At 37.3% G+C, this 21,724-nt stretch overlaps 1 protein-coding gene across 1 annotated transcript; it reads right to left on the bottom strand.

Annotated features, from left to right (window-relative positions):
• Nucleotides 1–238: 238 nt before the first annotated feature.
• Nucleotides 239–20,757, bottom strand: LOC131151779 (vesicle-associated membrane protein 722). Its single transcript, XM_058103195.1, has 5 exons — nucleotides 20,285–20,757; nucleotides 1,507–1,648; nucleotides 1,288–1,408; nucleotides 1,091–1,153; nucleotides 239–716 (listed from the first exon to the last, which is right to left on the bottom strand). Exons 1-5 carry the CDS (start codon nucleotides 20,472–20,474, stop codon nucleotides 573–575), a joined length of 660 nt encoding a protein of 219 aa, XP_057959178.1. The 5' UTR covers nucleotides 20,475–20,757; the 3' UTR covers nucleotides 239–572.
• Between the last annotated feature and the right edge of the window lie 967 nt (nucleotides 20,758–21,724).

Below are 21,724 nucleotides of genomic sequence, written 5' to 3'. Positions count from 1 at the left end.
GGCACAGATGCATTCGTTCACTCTACTAGAAATCACTGGAAATTAATATTCCCTGTGCTTCTAATAGAAGGAGCATTTCCCCCCTTCCTGTATGCTCGTCCAATTTCCTGTGTTGAGAAATGGAATAGAATGCAACCATTCACTAAGATTACTCTTTGATTTGCGAAATAACTCTCTTACAATAAGATAGAACACAGTGAAAATAACTATTCATTTAACAATAGAATAGGCATTCATATATCTCAAACAAAGCGTATTACTCATTATATATATCTCAAACAAGCTAACCACAAAACTTGCACAGAACAGAATGGCTTCATAGTTGAAAATATCTTTCCTAATTAAATGTTTTAAACGCATAGAAACTATACAATCATATCCAAATTACAAATCCTTCCATCCTAGAAATCTAGTATAAAAAGGAAAGGTGTGACTCCCAAGAAATGATGAGAAGAAAGCCAGAGGACGGGCGGCAGGAGTAGCAAAAACACAACATCATAATTAAATGGATAACCAAACTAGCAAAAGCAATCCTAGTGACACAGACATGAGGCAGTCTATGCAATGTGAAATCAACAATTGAAGCCATGGCAAATAGAAAGAACTATGATTAGAATCAAAGCAATCAGGATTCCCAAAACTATCAGTTTTATCTTCATATTTTGGAGCCACATCTTCCTCCGCATTTTGGTTCCCTGTTGCCTGAAATCTTGTGCCTGCACCCACAACCACCAACAATTTCAACACCAAACATCAACACACTTAAAAACAAGGAAAAAGAACATGAGGGGAGAGGGGATGCAATAAAGAGAAAAGATATAACAAAATATAAGCACACGACAAAACAAAGGCCAACAGCTGCTTTAAACACCATGCACCACCCCAGAAACCTCAAAAAGCCAACCCAAATTCAACCCAGAGATGATGCCATAGCTTTTACCAGCAAAATAAAAAAAGACAATTTAAATAAATTTGTATTTATTAATTAAAAAAAAACCATACTCCGCACTTTGCAGAGTTCTTTTTTCCACAAGTTTTACTTCAAGTTGTCTATGGAAGTTTAGCACAAAATGCATATGTTTTTGCCAACCTGTGACCGAAGGTTCTCAGTTTTATCCACCAGCAGCTCAATCTTCTCACCACGATCAAGAACCTGCACAAAAACATGTCATATCGCCAAAATATAAAAACTAAAACGGCAGCCACCCACGGGGCCGGGGGGGGGGGGGTGGGGGTGGGGTGGGGGTGTTGGAAGACGGGGGGGTGGTGGAGACAAAAGATGCTTGCCTTCTCAATATTTTCCATCATCACTCCCTTGACTTCAGAAACCTGAGCTTTTACTTTAGCAAGCTTGCTTACTTCTTCCGGGTGATCTACACAGTACTGCATGTGCTCCTTCAATTTGGGCCTATTACATGATGCAAGATTTGCAATTCACATTAGACATGAAGAAGAGTCGCACAAAGAAAAGTCTCTCTCGTTAAAGAGAAAGGGATAGATACAAACCCAAACTCCTTGTTTAGGCTGTTGGCAACAGCAGTTGCGGCTTTCCCTCCACCATATCTCTTGTTGAAGTCTTCCTTAATTCGCTCTAGAAAAGCAACTGGAATTTGTCTGCCAGAAGCCTCAACTGCAACAACACAGTAGGCTGCAGAAACCAACATAAAATAGCTAAAAATCAATACAGCATCTGTGTAAGTGGTCTAAAGATTACTCACTAAGCCCCAAAGCATGCAGCTCAAATACATTGACACCATAATTTTTGGTTGCTTCACTTGAAGAGATGCTCAGATGGACTTTTAAATTTAGGTTTTTATGTATGTTGCTTATTTTATTTTACTTGCCATCCCAGATATGAACCTACTAGCATCATTAACCTAATTATTTATCAAGCCTTGACCTTATACACACAAAATCTAAAAGAATTGCCCTTGTCTACCATCAGCGTCACTGTCCACAGGAAACTACAATTCTTTATTTTTATATTTTATTCTTGCTTCCTTTGAACCTATTTCTGTTCAAAAGCACTACCACTAAAATCATCATTGTAACCTAAACCATGATATCCACAAAGGTAAGTTGTACACAGAAAAATTTATTTTAGAAATTTGTTCTACATCAATGAGCCCTAGAAGCAAAATAGGTGCACCAAATGGGCAGCCAAAGTGGTGGTTCTTCGTCATATGAATGCAGATAAAAGGAACTCAACTCCGGAGACTTACCACACCAACATATCTAGAGCGATATCACACACATCATCAGAGTATACCAAGTAGCTTTTAAAGTGGGTCAACCACCATTAAACCAAATATCAATGAAAACACCATAAGAAAAACCAACAAAATCATCATCTAAATATCATTGACTATATCATTGTGGCAAAGAAATGAGTGGTGCCTGAGGGGCTCTTGAACCCTACACAATCACTAGAAGACTGAGCAAGAGGCTCAAAAGTTCCTCTACATGGCGTCAAACCCTCATCATTACCTAAACCATGATATCCACATAGGTAAGTTGTAGACATAAAATTTTATTTTAAACATCTTGTTCTACATCAATGAGCCCTAAAAGTAAAATAGGTGCACCAAACAGGCAGCCTAAGTGGTGGTGGTTCATTATATGAATGCAGCTAAAAGGAACTCAACTCTGGATAATTACCACACCAACATATCTAGAGCAATATCACACACATCATCCTGAGTATGCCAAGTAGCTTTTGAAGTGGGTCAACCACCATTAAACCAAATATCAATGAAAACCACCATAAGAAAATCCAACAAAATTATCTAAATATCATTGACTATATCATTGTGGCAAAGAAATGGGTGGTGCCTGAGGGGCTCTTGAACCCTACACAATCACTAGAAGACTGAGCAAGAGGCTCAAAAGTTCCTCTACATGGCGTCAAACCCTCATCATTACCTAAACCATGATATCCACATAGGTAAGTTGTAGACAGAAAATTTTATTTTGAACATCTTGTTCTACATCAATGAGCCCTAAAAGCAAAATAGGTGCACCAAACAGGCAGCCTAAGTGGTGGTTCTTCATTATATGAAGGCAGCTAAAAAAAACTCAACTCTGGATAATTACCACACCAACATATCTAGAGCAATATCACACACATCATCCTGAGTATGCCAAGTAGCTTTTGAAGTGGGTCAACCACCATTAAACCAAATATCAATGAAAACCACCATAAGAAAATCCAACAAACTCATCATCTAAAGGGCATTGACTATATCTTTGTGGCTAAGCAATGGGTGGTACATGAGGGGCTCTTGAACCCTACACAATCACTAGAAGACTGAGCAAGAGGCTCAAAAGTTCCTCTACATGGCGTCAAATCCTCATTGGAAACATGACAAAATGCTTGTACAATAAGCTAATCAAGTATCCATTAGATCCAAGTTTCCTAATGATGGACAAAGGACCAACAACACGAGCATGGAGTTTCTCGAAGGAATTTTAGTAGTGTTTGGACCACGACACTCACCCACTCTAAATTCTCTAAACCCATGTAGCAAGTTCAAAATCCATAATACTAATAGCAAGTTTACACCAAGCCTCAACTTGCAACTCATGGATGTGAGGAACAAAAGACTCAAGATCAGAAATACAGACACCTGGTAGTAAAGGGGCAATGTCAATGGATGCATGAAGTTTGTAGCCAAATAAACTCCCATACTTTCCAATTGCCTTGCTTTTCTCCCATAATATACCAAAGAGGATCGCCAAAACTATGATTAACTAACTTAGTCTGATCATCAGTTCAAGAAAGACAAGTAGAAGAAAACATCAAAATTAGTACCACACAACATCCAAAATGTGTACAAAAAAATAACTACATAAGCATGGTATCAACATCAAACACAAAAGAACTAAGTAACCATGCAGTTCGACAACTTTCAGAAAGAACTTAGCTGGTCTGCATATGATGTTTCAGAAATCTTACTACATGGGATGGAGTGTGCCATTATAGAGGACCTATAAACTACAACAAACCCAATACCATGTCCTAGAGTTGTTTCAGACTACCCAAGACAACATCCATGCTCAAGACTCTCCAAGGTGTGGGTGGTAATGGAGAAGGGTTATTAAAGCCTTATTTTGTTCCCCTTCATTTATCTAATCGGTAAGTGCAACACTAGATTACTATCCTAGCTGCATCACTTTCAACATCCTCAACCAAGGCAACGATCTTATCTCTACCCAATTGACGAGCCAATACACTTGCTTGCAACTCTGAGCTAAGAAATCCCTAAAACAAGCGCAGGGAATGCATAATCTAGTACTCCTAAAAATATAAGGGTCACGGGTAAAAAAGACCGCACATTCCCCGCAATTACCCTCATTCACCTCCTAGGAGATGATTCCAAAATTAGGACACATAAAATAATCATCCTTCAGGCACTAATATCACCTTGGCATTCATCAAAAGAAAAATGTATACAACTATACTCATGCAATCAATTATCTCATTCTCCACATAAAAACAATGCTCAGGAATAAAGATCCACTTCACCATCAAGCTTAACACTTTATTTTTACTCAGAACTATAATAGGTAAAAGAAGGCGATGAGAATAGATGTCACCATCACGTGCTGTATTTTTTTTTACACAGAAAAGGAAGATATATTCAGTGAAGAGGAAAGAATGTACAAATAGGAGAAAAATATCCTCTTATAAAAAAGAAGAAACCCAAATAGACTAATAAATAATCAAAATAAAACTGTCTTCCAATCTCTTTGAAGATCCGAGGAAGACACCCCTTTAGAAGTGCCAGCTGCAAGAGACTGGAGAGAAGCCAAGTGCTGAATTCAGCCCCAAATCAACATACCAGAATTCCTCTTTCCAGAAAAGATATAAGTATTCTTTTCCATCCAAATTCCCCAAGATTTCTCCACCAAATCTGGGCAAACCCAACCCTCCCAAAAATAGCAAATAGCCTATTCCAGATCCCCCAAGAGAAAGGGTAATGCAGAAATAGATGCAAGGCAGATCCTGAGCTATCAGAATACAAGAAGAAAACATCCAGAGATAATGCTTTCAAAGGCCTCCTACTCGGCAGCAGATTGTTGGTGTCAACTCTATTAAGAACAATCAACCAAGCAAACACCTTATCTTAAAGAGGGCTGTAGCTTTCCATATGAAACGATGAAGGGGAAGGATTTAAAAGATTTGGTCGAATACTCAAAGAAAGTTTTAAAAGATTTTGAGAAATCCAAACCTCAATTCCTTCCATCCCTCTCACAAGGCATGGCAGCCCCTCCAAGAGAACCAACAAAGAAGATAGTTCCTCCAACTCCCTATCCTAGAGGCTTGGAAAAATGAAAATCCCAAGTCGGGCCATTTGAGTTAAGGATGTAATGTGATTATTATGCGCTAAAGAAGACGACATAAACAAGGGAATGAATTGAAAAGCACATGATTCCCCACCCTAAAATCTTCCCAAAAGAGTACTTGAGACCTATTGTCCACAATAATTTTGATGAAAGGAATAATCGAAGGAAAAAATTTGAGTAATACTTTTCCCAAGGACTCTCAATAGAACATCTTAAACCCCAATTAACATCCCATTCATTAGACTGTAAGCCAAATTTACTTCTTATAATTTTATGCCAAATGGAATTCTCCTGTGAAAGGAAAACAGCCATTTACCCAATACGGCAGTGTTTTTAGAAATCAAATTTCCAAGACCCAAAACCACCCTCCACCTCATATCTACACATCCTCCCAAGAAACCAAATGATCTCTCTTCTTTCCTACAGTCCTACCCCTTACCAAAGGAAATCTCTCATTACTTTCTTAATTTACCAAACCACCACAACCGAAATTTTAAAAATGGACAAAAAATAAAGAGATATACTCGAGAGACAAGCTAGAATAAGAGTAATACACCCACCTAGAGAAAATAAAGCACCTTCCCACCAACCTAAATGCTTAGACGCCCTCTCCACTACTGGATCCCAAAGCCCAAGACACCTAAGATTATCCCCAAAGGAACACCTAAATAAGACAAGGACCGCTCAAGAATGCCACATACAGCACAGGAAGCTAACTCCAAAGATCTGTAGAATTGTGAGAACATCCAAAAAAATGACACTCTTTGATCATCTAAGAAAAAGTAAACTCATCTGCAAACTAAAGATGAGACACAACCATCCCCTTACTACCCACCCAACCCCCTTCACATAACCTTTATCCGCAGCCCTATCAATCAACCTACTCCAAAGTATCAACAACTAGAACAAAAAAAAGAGGTGATGAAGGATCCTCTTGCCTAACCCCTCTCGAAGCTCAACCACTAATTAGGCTCCTCATTGGTAATGACTAAGTAGAAAGCATTAGACAAACACCTCCTCGCAAAACCCCACCACCTCTCCCCAAGCCCCTTGTAGGCAAAGATATTTTCAGAGAAATTCCTATTAACCTTATCATAAGCCTTTTCAAAATCAAACTTAAATATAACCCTCCCTTCTTATTCCTCCAAAGAATATCCTCTAGTACTTCAGTAGCCACCAAAATAGCCTCCAAAATCTGCCTTCCCCCAATAAAAGCACTTTGCACCCTAGAAATGGTATCACCCATCACTTTACTCAACCAATCTGCATGCACTTCTACAACAATTTCGTAAACACTTGTGACTAGACAAACAGGTCGAAAATCAATTTCTTTTGAAGAACAATCCTTCTTAAGCACTAAAATAATGGAAGTAGAATTAACGCTTTTGCCTAAGACTTCACTAAAATAGAATTCATTCAAGACATTCAACAGATCAGCCTTAACCACATCCCACCAATCATGAAAGAAGGCCATCGTAAAACCATCTGGACCCAAAGCCTCATCCCTTTCCATCCCAAAAGCTACAATCCTAATTTCCATCTCCTCAAGGCCTTCCCAACCATCTCATCTGATAACTGGAAATAGAGCCCCATTAAAACCCTCTTTCATTGGTCTACTCTCAACCTACTCTGCAAATAAGTTGGGAAAAAAATAAATTCAGGGATCTCATTAGCAACCAATCTAGGATCAGAAGAGACTTCTCCTCTCAACTTCAACTCCCTCGCTAAATTTTTCCTCATCTTATGATCAGGCAATCTATAGAAAAAATTAATCCTACAATACCCGCCCCAAAGCCATTTATATTTAGTCTTTTGCCTCCAACTCCAATCTCCCTAACAATCAACCCCTCCAGCTCATTTTTCAATTAAACCCGCTTTGCCTCCTCCATCTCTTTTAAAATTCCATCCTATTTTCTATCCAGCAAATCCATCTCAATTAATATAGTAGATTTCCTAACACTATTATCTCCACAAACTTCAAAACTCCTTTTAAATCCCTCCCAACCCCTAACAAACACCACATCCAAAGAACGAAAAAACTTATGACCTAACACATTCTCAAACCTGAAGGGGGTAGGCCCCTTCCTTTCTAATTCTAGCAAAACAGGAAGTGGGCAGACACTGGTCTACATAAAGAGATTTCAGAATGATTAGTAAAATCACCCTCCCACTCACTAAACAAGAATCTATCCAGACAAACCACTAATCTACCTCCACCCACAGACCAAGATAAAACAACACTGTCCATGGGCTATGGGGATGTCCCTCAACCCACAATCCCTGATGAATCTATCAAAGTTCTGCATGCTCGAGGTAATCCTCAACCCCTCCCTTTCTTCTATCCTGGAAATCTTTCTACATCAAAATAAAACCCCCACCCCTCTTCCCCACATTCCACCTAGGAGAACAAAAACAGAACACTGCATATAACTCTTCCTGAAAACAGAACAAAGAGCAGACCTAGGACGACCATGGGCTATATAAAACTACCACTGACCCCTACCTCGAATTTCTAACACCACAATAAAGAAAAGAAGCAAAGTAGACTATCAACTCTTGAAAAAAAACAAATGTCCCACAGAATAACAATACCACTGACCCCTACCTCAAATTTCTAACACCACAGATAAAGAAAAGAAGCCAAGTAGACTATCAACTCTAGAGGAAGAACAAATGTCCCACAGAATAACAATACCCCCAGCAGATCCTTTAAAGGAAGTAACTCTCAATCCTTAAACCTACTCTCCCAAACACTCCAAATCAACCCCCTGTCTGTTTTTTTCAAGCTTAGTTACTTGTAGGAAAACAAAATAAGGTGCGTTTCTAGTTAAGACTTCCTTAAGCTCCTCCTAACATCCCCTAGACCCTGCACACTCCAACTAATTAATTTCATCACTTAACCAATTTACAAACCCCCCCCCCCCCCCATCTTGACCTCTCCAACCTCCATAGGAAACAGAAGTTGCTTACTTGTTTAACTCTTTTTGGACTCTCTTTTTTTTCCCTTCATAAGTTTTAGGGGTACAACAAGCCTAAAATTTCCCTAGAGACCTAGATAACCTAAAGTCCATTCCCTCTTAAAGGGCCTGAGGGTCACGATTGTCTCTCTTACCGCCACAGGACTTAGAGCCATGACTTCTCCCCCATAAGAGATTGGCATTTAGAAACATCAGTAATTAACTGCTTAATAGGAATAGGTAGAATACCTTATAGGGAAATAGGATTCACTAGATTCTCCATTTGTGCTATCATCTGAACCAAGACTTAATTTCTAGTGCCGCATCAATAAAAGAGCAATGGGACATCATTCATGAATAGGAGCAATAGCCAAAGTCCACTACTCAATCAGCCTACCCGGTTGACATCCTTCTTCAAATGATGCCCATCAACCTGTGCTTCTTCAAAGGGAATTATAGGGTAATTATACTCCCCTCCATGCTGATCAAACAAATTACAACAACTTGCATCCATCTGACTTTCAGCAATTTTTTCAATTTTATCCAAAGGTGAGGGAGAAACAATCTCATCCTCAAATCCTTTCTCTGTCATCAGTTGATCCAAAACCCCTGTCTGCTTCATAAATACTCTCATCATCATCTTCTGACAATATTGATAATTTCTCCGGAGGATCTTCCTCAACCTCACACTGCTGATCAGAGACTTCAACACAGCTTCAGAGAAGAAATGGCTCGCTTAACAGGGATTAGAGTCTCCAAGTCTTGGTGTAGACTGTCAAAATTAGCAGGATTGTTCCGTTTGCTTCATCAAACTAGATAGAAAAGAATTTTGACTAATCTGAGAATTTTTTCAGCAAGAACTTTTGAATAGTTTTGCAAAAAAGTCTCCACAGATTCCTTCAGATTTTCAACACTATTACCATCATCTCCTTACCTATGGTTCAAAAAGGAAGAAAGAACACACCCCAAGCCTTTTCCTTCTACTATGGTGATAGATTAGACAATTTGGCAAATTTCCAGTTCTGCCATGTCCATAGATGTTCAAAGAGCCTCTAACTACCTCTTGGACTTCTGGAATACCCACTGAACTTCTTTCATGCTCAAAACCAGAATTTGTATGTTCTACTGAAAATTGGGTAATTCAAACGGATCTGCAATCCAATTAATCAAAATTGAACACTCTGCTATCAGCTTTAAACAAACAATGAAAACCCATATCCTCACAAGCAACCTGAAAGACTTCACCAAAGTCTAGAAGCCTAAATACATGTGATTCAGTCATTTTCTATTTAATATTTCCAATAGCTCTGCCATCTCCTCCCATCCCCCACCCACTTCTTTTTTCCTTAAAGAAATTTGATATGGGTCATGGACCTCAGAAATAGTCCTAGGCATAGGTCAACTCCTGATGGCTCTAATATTATCAGGATCAGATATTGATCTTATTGATGGGTATACCATATGGGCACATCCTTGAAGACCCATTCTTCATCAAGGGTCAAAAGGCCTCACAACACAACTAATGCTATGCCCCCACAAAACCTTTCTCCAAAAGCTCTTCCACACTACAATCCCATTCAAAACAACATGCCCCTTGATATTCAGCCTATAGAGGGGAAGATTAGGTACCTAGGATCCTAGAACCAAATTTATGGCATGCTAGATAGGACAAGAAGTGGATATTTGGATGGATCATTTCAACCCAATTTGAAGGCCAAAGTCGAATAATAGGGTCAAAGGACTATTGGGTTCTAAACCCAAATGTGCTTAGTTAGTTATTTGTTTAATTATGTGTGTTTATTTTTGCTTGTATTAGGATTATGTATTTTGGAGGCTTGTTAGTAATATTTATGCGCTTTATGGGTATGTTTGCAATTTCATCTATTTTTGGGGGTATATGTGTAATTTCGTGTGTTAGAGGCTTTCTTTGTATCTCCTCTTTTCTCTCCTTCTACCAGTTTCCTCCCCTTTATTTCTCATGGCTGCAGATCATTGATATCCCTGCATCACAGATATTCTCATTGGGGTGGCAACTCATAAGGTTATGCAACATTTGAAGGCTTAATAACAAATCTCCTACACTAGAATCCTTGAGCTATGAGAGGGGTCTTCCTAAAAACGATAAATGTGAAGTAGTCACTTTCTAAACTTTCTTTTCCAAATGTTCTACAGTCTAGAATATGAGTTCCTTACCTAATTGAGATTTATGGAGCTAATAGCTTAATTCTAGGGTCCTCAAGGGCTTGGCAAGGTTAAGATTTTTTTTTTTTTTTTTTGGGTATAGCAAAATAAAGTATCAGTAATAGGGAAAGAATTTACAAGATAGAGAAGAAAACATCTGCAGAGAAAGATCTGGGACAAACCAGAAATAAACAATTAAGAACAACAAAGAAAGAAAAGGTAAACAAGCCAGCATATTCCTCCAATCTCTCCGTAACTCCTGAAAACTGGCCCCTCTGAAAAATCCAAATTTGACACACCACAAAGAGGCCACGTAATTATGTTCTTGCCCTTCTACAGTTTTACCTTCAAACATAGGTTCTAGGCCATTCTCCCAATTAGTTACATTTGAATCATATAAAAAGTACTCCCTAACACAACATGGACCACATCCATGCAACCCCAAAAGACTAGTTACGTGGCTCTGCTTTTATATGCAGCCCAATTAGACACTGTTAACGCTTGATATACATTTTGGCCACAACCTAATAGCTTAAGCTTTTAGGTAAAGTGATAATCTAACATGGTATCAAACCTATCAAACCCAATACCAGGAGGTACTAGGTTCTAGTCTCGTTGCCTACATTTATTATGTGGTGTTTAAAAATTTAGTGCATTCCCTGTAATGGGTGTTCTATTGCGTTTATCTCTCCATATGCTGGCTGCACATTCAAGGAGTGTTGAAGCTTGATATGCATTGTTGGCCACAACCTAATAGCTTAAGCTTTTAGGTGAAGTAGTAATCTAACAGACACTATATTCATACTACCACCCCCATCAATAACTAATAGAACTACTTCACGACTCACACATTTAATCAAGTGTGGAAATAGTGTTCATCTTCCATTAATCATTATCCATACAAATGGAAAAAACACATTTCACAACACCAACACAAGTATCATCGACCTAAAAGTCATCAACCAACCCACCTATCTCTAAAGTATTCAATTGTATCTACAACGGTACAACCTAATCATCGCACCCAATGTTTAACCTAGCTCGCAGTCTAAAGCTAAGTTCCATTTGGACAACAAGCAGGTATATAGCAATTGCCTTGACAATGATGACACTAAACTAAGGAGCTACTAGCTTGAATCACTAAAGGAAGCACTAGGACAAGCGATGGACCAGCACTGCTTAACAGACCCAGTACTCTACTGGGCAAGAAAAGACACTTGACTATGAGAAAATACTAGACCATGTAAAATTATTGACTCACTCACCTAAATGAACGTCCTCTAAGTAGTAGCCTTTAAGGAACCTCTCTACATCAAGGGTCCTTTGGTGCACATTCTGTACTATCTTAGAAGAATAAAACTCAACCTCGTTCTAATTTCCTCTTAAAAATCATTCACAAACATAGAGATTTTGCAGCATACATCCTCAATGCATCTATGAAACATAACATCCTTAAAACAGTCCGTTTAACAAGTAAAAGACGAGGTTTGCTTATGGTTTAAAAGTTTCTGATCACTCATTCATATAGGAGCTCCTTCAATCCTTGCCCCAGGATTTCTCATTAAGTAATAAGGACTCCAAAGAACCAGAAGTTTGTTGTACATTTTGCGTTCAACTTGTCCAACCAACTTCAATTTGGCAAGACAAACTCTCTCCTCACCCCTAATGGAGTAACAATTCAAAGTAATCTTCTTCCACCACATTATCCAATGCATTAAGGTGTTAGGATCTAATTTTCCATTATACATACACGCATCATCCTTAACCATAAAATAAGACCTGGATGATGCCTAGGGTTACAATGGTACTCTATATGATTAATGTCGTCAATAACACCCTCTACATTGACCCGAGACTCATTAGCCTGAACAAATATACTGGATAGCCTATGGGCTTCACTCGCCCTATTTAGGAGGATCTCCAAGAGTAAAGGGACTACCCTGTGCTAACTCTATGAAGTATAAAGACCCATTAAGTTGCCCAACTGACTAATACATGTAATCCACCACAGGGCCTTCACCCAACTACTTCAGGACTTGTATAAAATTAGTCATTAACTTGCTCAAACTTTTGCACTACACAATCCAAGAGTGACTAGCTAGAAAGATGGAGTTTGGGAACAAATCTGTGTGGATTCAATAGGTGAGTTCATTAATCTTGTTAGTGGCAATGGGAAAGTGCAATAAACTGCAAATGCTGAGGAAGACTACAGTTTCCCACAAGTAATATAGATCCTAAAATCATTGCAATGCAAACAAAAGCTTTTAAACTTAATTTAAAGGGTAAAAGACATTCACCTACCCAGAGGCTTGGCAAAAAGATAAGAAACTCCCCTGAGGTTTCAAGAATTTCAGAGACCTCCCCTAAGGTTTGGCAAAAAAACACAAACCTCCATTTATATTTTGCAAAAAGAAAAATCTTTTTAAGGGGAAGTTTGTGTCTTTTTGCCAAACCTCTGGGGAGGTATGTGGCATTTTTGAAACCACAGGGGAGGTTAGCGCCCTTTTGCCAAACTTCATGGGAGGTCATTGTCTTTTGCCCTAATTTAAATGACTTGTCAATTTTCCAAATTACGAAATAAATGGCAACAAATCCTAAACACAACATAATCAAGATTGCCAACAATCAACAAATCAAAGGTTCTCATGTGACTTGTCAAAAAGACGCAGCAACAAATTTTTTTTGTGGGGGTGGAGTGGGCAAAGAAAATTAGAAGTAAGCAGTTTAATTTCCTAATTACATAAACATTAATCAAGCTCAATCAAAGAATTTCTCACGTCACCAAGTACCCAAAAGATGACCTTAAAATCACTCTTCACTGTTTCTACAATTACTCAGACATTTGACCAATTGTCTCCTGCTTGATCTTTAATTTCTTGTAGCAAGTTTGAATAACAAACAAAATCCACCAATTTCAAGGAAAAGATTTAACATATTGCAGACAGATTCAATTCATCATGATTGATTAAGGACATCCTCACTGAAAAATTAATGCTCCAATTTCTCCATTGTACAGTTAAAAACTCAAGAGTTCAAGTGAAGTAGGTCAAATTCTAATCATCCTAGTGAAATCTAGCATTCTAGGAGTATTCTTCTGAAACCTAGATGATAAATAGTTTCGCTAGGGGCATGGGCACGCAAGAAATTCCGACAAGAATCTCCTCCAATAATCTTGAGTACCCTGATATATCGAAGGATGGGGAACACATTGAAATGGTGGTGCAACAAGAGAAGGCCAAGAAAGTAAGGTTTCCTTGAATGGGCTTCCGTCAGACCTTGAGGGCACATTAGTCATCAAATGGCAATGAAGGAAGTGAAGCTTTGCATTTGGGCTGGTTGATTTTTTTTTTTTTTTTTAATGGTGATTCTGTGATGGAGAACAACCAATGGAGGTTTTTAGATGTTCATATTGTATCTAGTTTTTTATATTGTAGTTTGGGAAAGTCTTGTTATTTTAGAAGTTTAGTCAATTTAGTTTTATTTTATGTATTTAAGTGCTTTAGGGCTATTTTGTAATTTCTTGTTCTATTGAAGCCTTTATGTAAATATGTATTCTAGCTAGCAGTGGGTATAAGTGCTAGACATGTAAGTTACTGTACAGTTATTGTTTTGAATCAGATTGCAGTTTCTCTCTCCCATGGGTTCTGCTATTCTTCTTCTTCCTTCTCCTCCTCCTCCTCCTCCTCCTCCTCCTCCTCTCTTCTCCTTCTTCCTTCTCTTATCACTCTTCTAATTCTGTCTCTCACCCCAGTTCTGTTTTGTAACTTATGTTCTGTAACTTCTGTTCTGCTATGTATTCCTATTCTAATTCTCACAATTCTATCTATATAGATATATATATATTCTAGCATCTGTCCTGCATCAAATTGGTATCAGAGCCTAATCAATTTAGTTGCAGACTTTCCTGTTACTGTTCTTCCATCAGATTTGTAGCTCCTACTACAATCTCCACCACTGTTCATTCAAAAGCTCAAATGACATCCACCACATAATTGCATTCTACTCTAACAGGCTTCATTGATGCAATAGCAAGTCAGAAGTCGCAGGAAAATCCCCAAAAATAGAAGCATTCATTATCCTGCAACTTTTCCAGTAATTTACAGTCATGCCACTGGTTTCAAAACCCTAAATTCCAGGCAGCACTTCACAGCACCTCCTTTACCATCGCAGGCAGACACCCTGGAAACCCCTTCCCCTACAATATCATCCCCAACCGACAAGGGAGTGTGCTACAGGGCAGACGGAAGAACAAGAAGAAGTAGGGAAAACAGAACACAACAGAAGTTACAAAACAGAACAGGGGTGAGAGACAGAATTAGAAGAGATAAGAGAAGGAAGAAGGAGAAGAGAGGAGGAGGAGGAGGAAGAATAGCAGAACCTGCAGGTGAGAAAGAGAAAGAGATAGAGAGAGGGAAAATGCAATCTGATTCAAAACGATAACTAAACAATAACTTACATGTCTAGCACTTATACCCACTACTAACTAGAACACATATTTACATAAAGGCCCCAATAGAAAAAGAAATTAAAAAATAACCCTAAAGTACTTAACCCACAAAATCAAACTAAATTGACTAAACTTCTAAAATAACAAGACTTTCCCAAACTAAAATATAAAAAAATAGATACAATTTGAACAACTAAAATCCTCCATTGGTGGTTCTCCATCAAACTCCCCTTGTTAGAGAAAACTCGACCTCGAGTTTTGTAATGGCGTAGTAGCTTTAGCTCCATGTGTGGGAACAAAGTCAAACATGCAGGCAAATCAAGAGGAAGCACGATCTGCATTGCAGCGTCAATCACCATTGGAGAATACGTAGTAGATTGTCCAACTGCAAGTAGCATAGAAGGCTGCAATGTCCTTTGATAAAATAACAAGTCCTCCAAACAAGAAATCAATTTAAGATCCAAATCTATTGGCAGCTCAAGCAAATATGCATTCGGACAATACTCCAAGATGATGGACAATGTTTCAATAGATTTGGTTAAGGAAAATTTAGAGGGAGAATATGAAAGGATGGAGGTGCAATCTCACTGGATTGAGGAGAAATACAGCAGCCAATTGCTCCTTGTTCTTTGTTTGGGTTAGAAATGGAAAATTGAGGTTGAAGAGCAAGTTCATTGACAGGCATATCTGTCCTAGTAGTTGGCAACTCAGCTTGTTGTTCATTGCGAGTTTCAACAACTAAGTGTGATGACAAATCAAATCTTTGGCCTAGAGGCCCCAACAGTGCTTAGGATCACTAAAGAAAAGTCTAAGACATCATTGTGTGAAGATTCATGACTCACATCAACAGAAGAATCAAAAAATTGTGCACTAGTTATATGCATGTCATTTATGTAGTCATGATATTCTATTATGCAACAATTTGGATGAGCACTTTTGATATCTTCAACATGTTAAGTATTCTCTTGAACATCTTCGATGGGCCTAGGACTACCATCTGACCATTGAGAAGATTCTTGATTCACGTACACTGAATAATCAAAAAATTGTGCACTAATAATATGCAAATCATTTATTTAGTCATGATACTCGATTACACAAGAATTTGCATTGGCACTTTCGATATTTGATTGTTTATCCTCAACAATTTGAGTTCTCTCTTGAACATCTTGCAAGAATATAGGAATACTACATGTCCATGGAGAAATTGATCTGGAATGATGAAATTCTTCAAGATAGGAAGTGGTGTTATAGGTTGGTGGCTGGAGAAATCTCTCAGCTTCCAAAGCCATGTGGCAAGCCTCAAAGAGAGTAGTAGGCAACCCTTTCTTAAACAAAGTTACCAGTCTCGGTTCTTTCCTAAGAGCACACTTATTAATGAGGTCTCTAAATTTAAGGTAATAGTTGGTGAAACTATAAGAAAGTTGTCTAAGACTACACATTTGGTCCAGTAACTGTTGAGAATTGCCAACTATGTAGGAACCACATATATGGATTTTACTCTTTTTAAGACAAAAAAAAATTTCAACCAGATAGTAAATATGAACCGATGCAATCTTGAACAAGTACCAAATAGATAAGCAGCATTAAACCAATTTCTAGGGAGTCCAAGTAGTTTAATCCCATACAATGTTACCAAAATCTCCTTGCTCTGGCTTTGTCGTTTCGAGAATTAAAATATTTCACTTCAACTTCTCACAGATTCTTCAAGAACTATGATAGCACACTGATTTTACCCTCCAAAAATATGTACTAAACAATCCAAGATTAATTTCTTCAAATCAACATCAAAATCTCACGGAGGAAAACGAATTTGTTGCAGTCAAATCTCAAAAAACAGCAACTAGGCCTAATTTGGATGTTGACAGACCTTCAAAACTCTGAAACTTGCTCCAGCCTTGATACTTCAATATTCACTCAGAAAGCATCAAAATATAAGATAAAAATCCAAATTCTCGAAGCTGGTAGCAATTTCTTGCAAATATGAGCAGAAAAAGAAAAGTCTGGCAACTTCCCCACATGCACAGCCGGCGTGTGAGGTGATGAACTTCTGGGTGGAACCAGATCAGAGGGTAGGTAGGTATTCCAATGAGGGTGGCTGTGCAGAAAAAAAAAATTGCAGGAAATAGGGGATTTCGAAGGGCTGCTGGCTGGGGTAGTTTCAGGTGGCGCGTGGGGGCCACTCTGATCCAGGGGCAGCATCAAGATTCTGTAGCCATGGAGAAATTAGAAGAGAGGAAGTAAGGGGAAGGGAGGAGAGAGGGGATACAAGGGGAAAATTCACATTCATCAATAACTGCCTACAACATGGCTCTCACACATTATTTATAAGAAAGCCTCTAAACATATGAAATTACACACATACCCCTAAAACTACATTACATTACAAACATACCTCTAGAATACACAATTACTACAAACAACCCCCCCCCCCCAAAATACACATAATCCTATACTAATTAATACTAAACACGCATAATAAACTACTAACCACACATAATTCCTTAAACCAAATCTTCTAAATTATTTTCCAGCAAGGATCTTCCTAAGGTCTTACTTCTGGTCCTACATCACTCTGGTATCTGCAAATGGTGATTGAAGTGTAGGGAAAAATACAAGGGGCATTTTTGTAATTTCCGGAGATGAACAGCACTGCAGTATCTGAATCCATTTTTGTAATAACTATGAGAGCTTTATTTGACATTGATGACTTGTATAAAGAGACAAAGATTGACTTGTTCAAAGAGTCACAGATCCATAACAATGTTAGCACCAATAGAGACATGTTTTAAGTGAAATAAATCAGGGCTCTGGTTTGCAACTACGATAGCAACAGAAAAGTATCATGTCTGTAAGTGGAAGAATAGGAGAGAGGAGGAATAACAGCGAGAAGACAATGAAGAAAAGAGAGTGAAGACGAAGGAGAAGAAGAGGAAAAAGAAAAAGATGGAGAAGAAAACAGGAGTCAAGTTTTGATTCAAAGTCCAAATTACAGAATTGAACATACATCATACAAACAATACTGAAGACATTTTAAGCTTGATATATCTGATTCAGAGACCAATTTCCGAATCTGAATACGGAGTCATTTATATCTATTTGATAAGTAAATTGTTTATACATCAGAATTTCCAATTTCAACTTTGCTTGACAAATCACCAACTCATGAAAGAAAAATCTTTTCTTCATTATTCTTTACAATTTCTCAATGATTAAACACAAAAATTGAACAATAGATTTGACTGTAACAGAAACTCGTTGCTCTTCTATTATTTCTTCATTCACTAGAAAATCCAGCCAAAGTCGAACATAAAATTTTCTGTACTTTTTTTCTCAATAATCAAACAAAAGAATCATCATATCAGCAGCCAAAATTCAACACAAACTTTTTCCACTTTTTCTTCTTAATTTCTACACTTTTCCATGTATTTTTACTATCATCCCTTTTCTGGTTTCTATACTTTTTATTCTCAATAATCAAACAAAAGAATCATCATATCTGCACCCAAAATTCAACACAAAACTTTTTTCCATTTTTTCTTCTTAATTTCTACACTTTTCCATGTATTTTTATTATCATCCCTTTTCTGTTTTTTTCTGTTTCTAATAATATTCTTTTTCTTTAAATCCAAAAAAGGTATCATTCACAATCATTTTTAATTCAAAACACGCATCAAAAAAATTTGGGTCCAGATTCACAAATATGGTGCCTATTCAACTGAGACAGTTGCTTTCTTTTTCTTTTTTTTTAATATAATCGTAGCAATAGCTTGGCTCCAATTCTCCAACAAAGAAAAATATATGAAAAGAAAAAAGACAGTGTGAAGAATAACAATGCATTGAGCTATTGAGCTCAAGATTTAAATAAACAGTACTTAATTGAATTCACAAAGACATAATGTGGATATTAAGCCATCCAAAAGAACCAAAGAATGCAAATTAAGTAATCTGATAAGTTAAAATAGAACACTTCATCGGCTAATTGATACTAGTATAGAAATGGAAAAGCATTTGGTCTTTGCCTCCCCCTCTCTCCATAATGATGTTCATCTATTCAAGCTATCTCTAGTCTCTACACTAAATATAATTGTCTTTAGTTGAAGAGTAGAAAGTAGAACAGATGACTTGCACCCACTTAAAAGTACTCATCTAACTATACAAGTTCTTCTCTCCCACTCAATTTGGGATTTTTTAGAATGTTGTACCTCCACAAATATTTATGCGTACTTCAACTTCGTAACTAGAGACTGAAACCTGAGTTTCATTTAAATTGAAGTATAAACCAAGACACAGAATAACAATATCATAAAGCTGGCAAGTTTAAATTAACTGGTTGAAAAAGGAACATCTTCTCTCAGCAGATATAAAGTCCCACTAATATGCAGTGTAACTTATGCAGTCTTTTACAGCCATCATTTGATTAGTTTTTCATCTAACTGATATGCAGGTGCTCTTTAATCGCAGAAATAATGAATTATTTCCCTTGTCCACTATGCAACTTCTACCATCTATTATTGCAATGCAGCTTGCAAGCTAACTGGGAAACATTGCCAAAATTAATAAGCTCCCTAGACCGAAAAAATATTGCCGTTAAATGAGACATAGTATGCATGTAATGAGCATACTTTATGCCGTAAACACACAAATCAAAATTACAGTGACATGAACAACTGAACTATACATTCTAAGAGTGTCCATAAATAAAAGATTAATTACCCGAAGCCATTCTTAAATCCTCATTCTTCATCCTTTTCTGCTAAACAAGGAATCCCAGAGGCCAGAACAGTCTAAAAAATTGTTTGATTTGCTTTTTGATAACATTTCTCTTGGACTTACTAACCATTAACATAATACATAAATTGTGTGTAAAACTTTTGCAGAGGATTTGTCAACCGAAGAAAAAATGACAAAGGGAAAAATGAACGAAATAATAATGCTTTCCATCTTCCACTATCGAAGAGTAATAAAACAGAAAACACCACGACTTCATTTAGTTTGAGCCTTCTTATTTTAAACAAAATATAAACGAAACCCAAATTTTCAAAAACTAATTGTATCATTCTGATTCTACCAACGTTCTTTTCTAGAAGCAAGCAGTAGCGCTTTTTTTTTGGGGGGGAGGGGGGAGCAAATCAAAATTGATAGATCTGGAAACAAATAATCAACCGAAGAATCGACAAACAAATTCACAATTATTACAGATAATGGCCAAACCACGAACCCCAATTCTCTATAGCCCTCCTAAAATCATATGGTCAAACGCACATATTGCACGAGGGAAAAAAGTCAATCAAATCGACAGATACAACACGCTTGGAAATCGAGATCGAGATGGAGATCGGATAAAACTTACTGAAGCCGTTCTCAACGAGGTAGTTGAAGGTGTGGCCATCGCAATTGTAGGTGAACTTGTTGTTGGTGGCGGGGAGCTTCTGGAGGCATTGAGAGGCGATGCTGTTGAAGTTGCCCGTGAATTCAGTGTATTCGGCGAGGATCACCGTGCCCCGCGCGACGAAGCTGTAGATCAAAGACTGCTGCCCCATCTGGCCAAAACCCTAACTCTAGAAGTCGAAGCTAGGTGAATGATCGTGAGGAAGAAGATGACGAAAATTCTATACACCGTCAATTTAAGGAACGCAGAGAGAGAGAGAGAGAGAGAGAGCAAGAAGGAAAGAAGGCGTAGGGTCTAAGAAGGCGAACCGGTTCAGACCACCGGTGTCGGGTGAAGATAGAAAATTCAAAAAGAAATGACGTATTTAATGAAGTTTGGTCACGCGCTCATTTTGAATTTTGAGGTAGGGAGCATTGAAAATGGCAAGCCATCTCAGATCAACATTGACGGCCAACTTACCCATTTCTTCTCTTCTAGATTAGATTCTTTTGGGTTTGTGTTTGTGGTTTGAAAATGTCAATATTTATTAGAAATTTCAAGTATGATTAATTTTAATTGTGGCTTTCTCTTAAAAACTTTTATTATTTTAAATTAAAATTACTTATTTATTGATTAATTAATTAAAATCTCAATTTTATTGATGGTACAAATCTATAAATAATATTATTTAAGTAAAATATATTAATTTCTTGATAACTCGTCCATATTTTGACAACAAATCTTCCCACTATAAATTCTTTTTCACCCTCTTTTATTGCATTTGTGATAGAATTTATCAGTAATGTTACATTAAAGATCATATTTTATGTTTCTTTTTTTTTCTTGTCTTTTTCTTAATTAAGTATTTTTCATTCTTATCATAAAGTTTCTTTATTATAATACAAACGTATCGGATTTGTTTTACAATATTATTTGACCATTTATTCCTGGTCAATAATCAAAAGTCTTATCTTTCTCCCCATATATAAGTGCATGTGTCTTGTTTTTAGGATTCTATATTCTCCGCATTGCCATGGTTGAGGCTAAGAGAAGCAAAGAATATGATTTTGGGCCTTTTGGCTAACCTTTAGAGGATTATAAGAAACCTCTTGCACATCTACCTTACTCTCTTCATAATCTTCAAGACTACTGCAAAACCAAGACCTATTATTATTTGGAGCAACCACGTGTCTTCTTTTTTTATTAAACTACTTCTAATACGCAATGTATAACCAAGTACGTGATCATCAAAATGATTTTATATTATTATTTCATATTAAAATAATTAAATAAATATTTTATAAGAACTAAACTCGTATTTGATTCCTAGGTCTATATATACCAAACACTATAATACAATTTCGATTCCTACTACGTGTCGAATCAAACAAGAAATAGGAATCTGTCATTCCATATCCGATT

This window comes from Malania oleifera, chromosome 3 (genome assembly GCF_029873635.1).
Source record: "Malania oleifera isolate guangnan ecotype guangnan chromosome 3, ASM2987363v1, whole genome shotgun sequence".
Taxonomy (NCBI): Eukaryota; Viridiplantae; Streptophyta; class Magnoliopsida; order Santalales; family Ximeniaceae; genus Malania; species Malania oleifera.
The sequence above is the reverse complement of the archived record's forward strand: the minus strand, read 5'-3'. Positions and strand labels throughout refer to the sequence as shown.

Excerpts from the sequence above, each read along its gene's own strand:
- LOC131151779 (XM_058103195.1), bottom strand. The coding sequence starts at position 20,474 with ATGGGGCAGCAGTCTTTGATCTACAGCTTCGTCGCGCGGGGCACGGTG. Across the intron at positions 1,649-20,284 it reads CCTCGTTGAGAACGGCTTCA|CCTACTGTGTTGTTGCAGTT; the intron begins GTAAGTTTTATC and ends TGGTTTCTGCAG. Across the intron at positions 1,154-1,287 it reads TGATGGAAAATATTGAGAAG|GTTCTTGATCGTGGTGAGAA; the intron begins GCAAGCATCTTT and ends GTTTTTGTGCAG.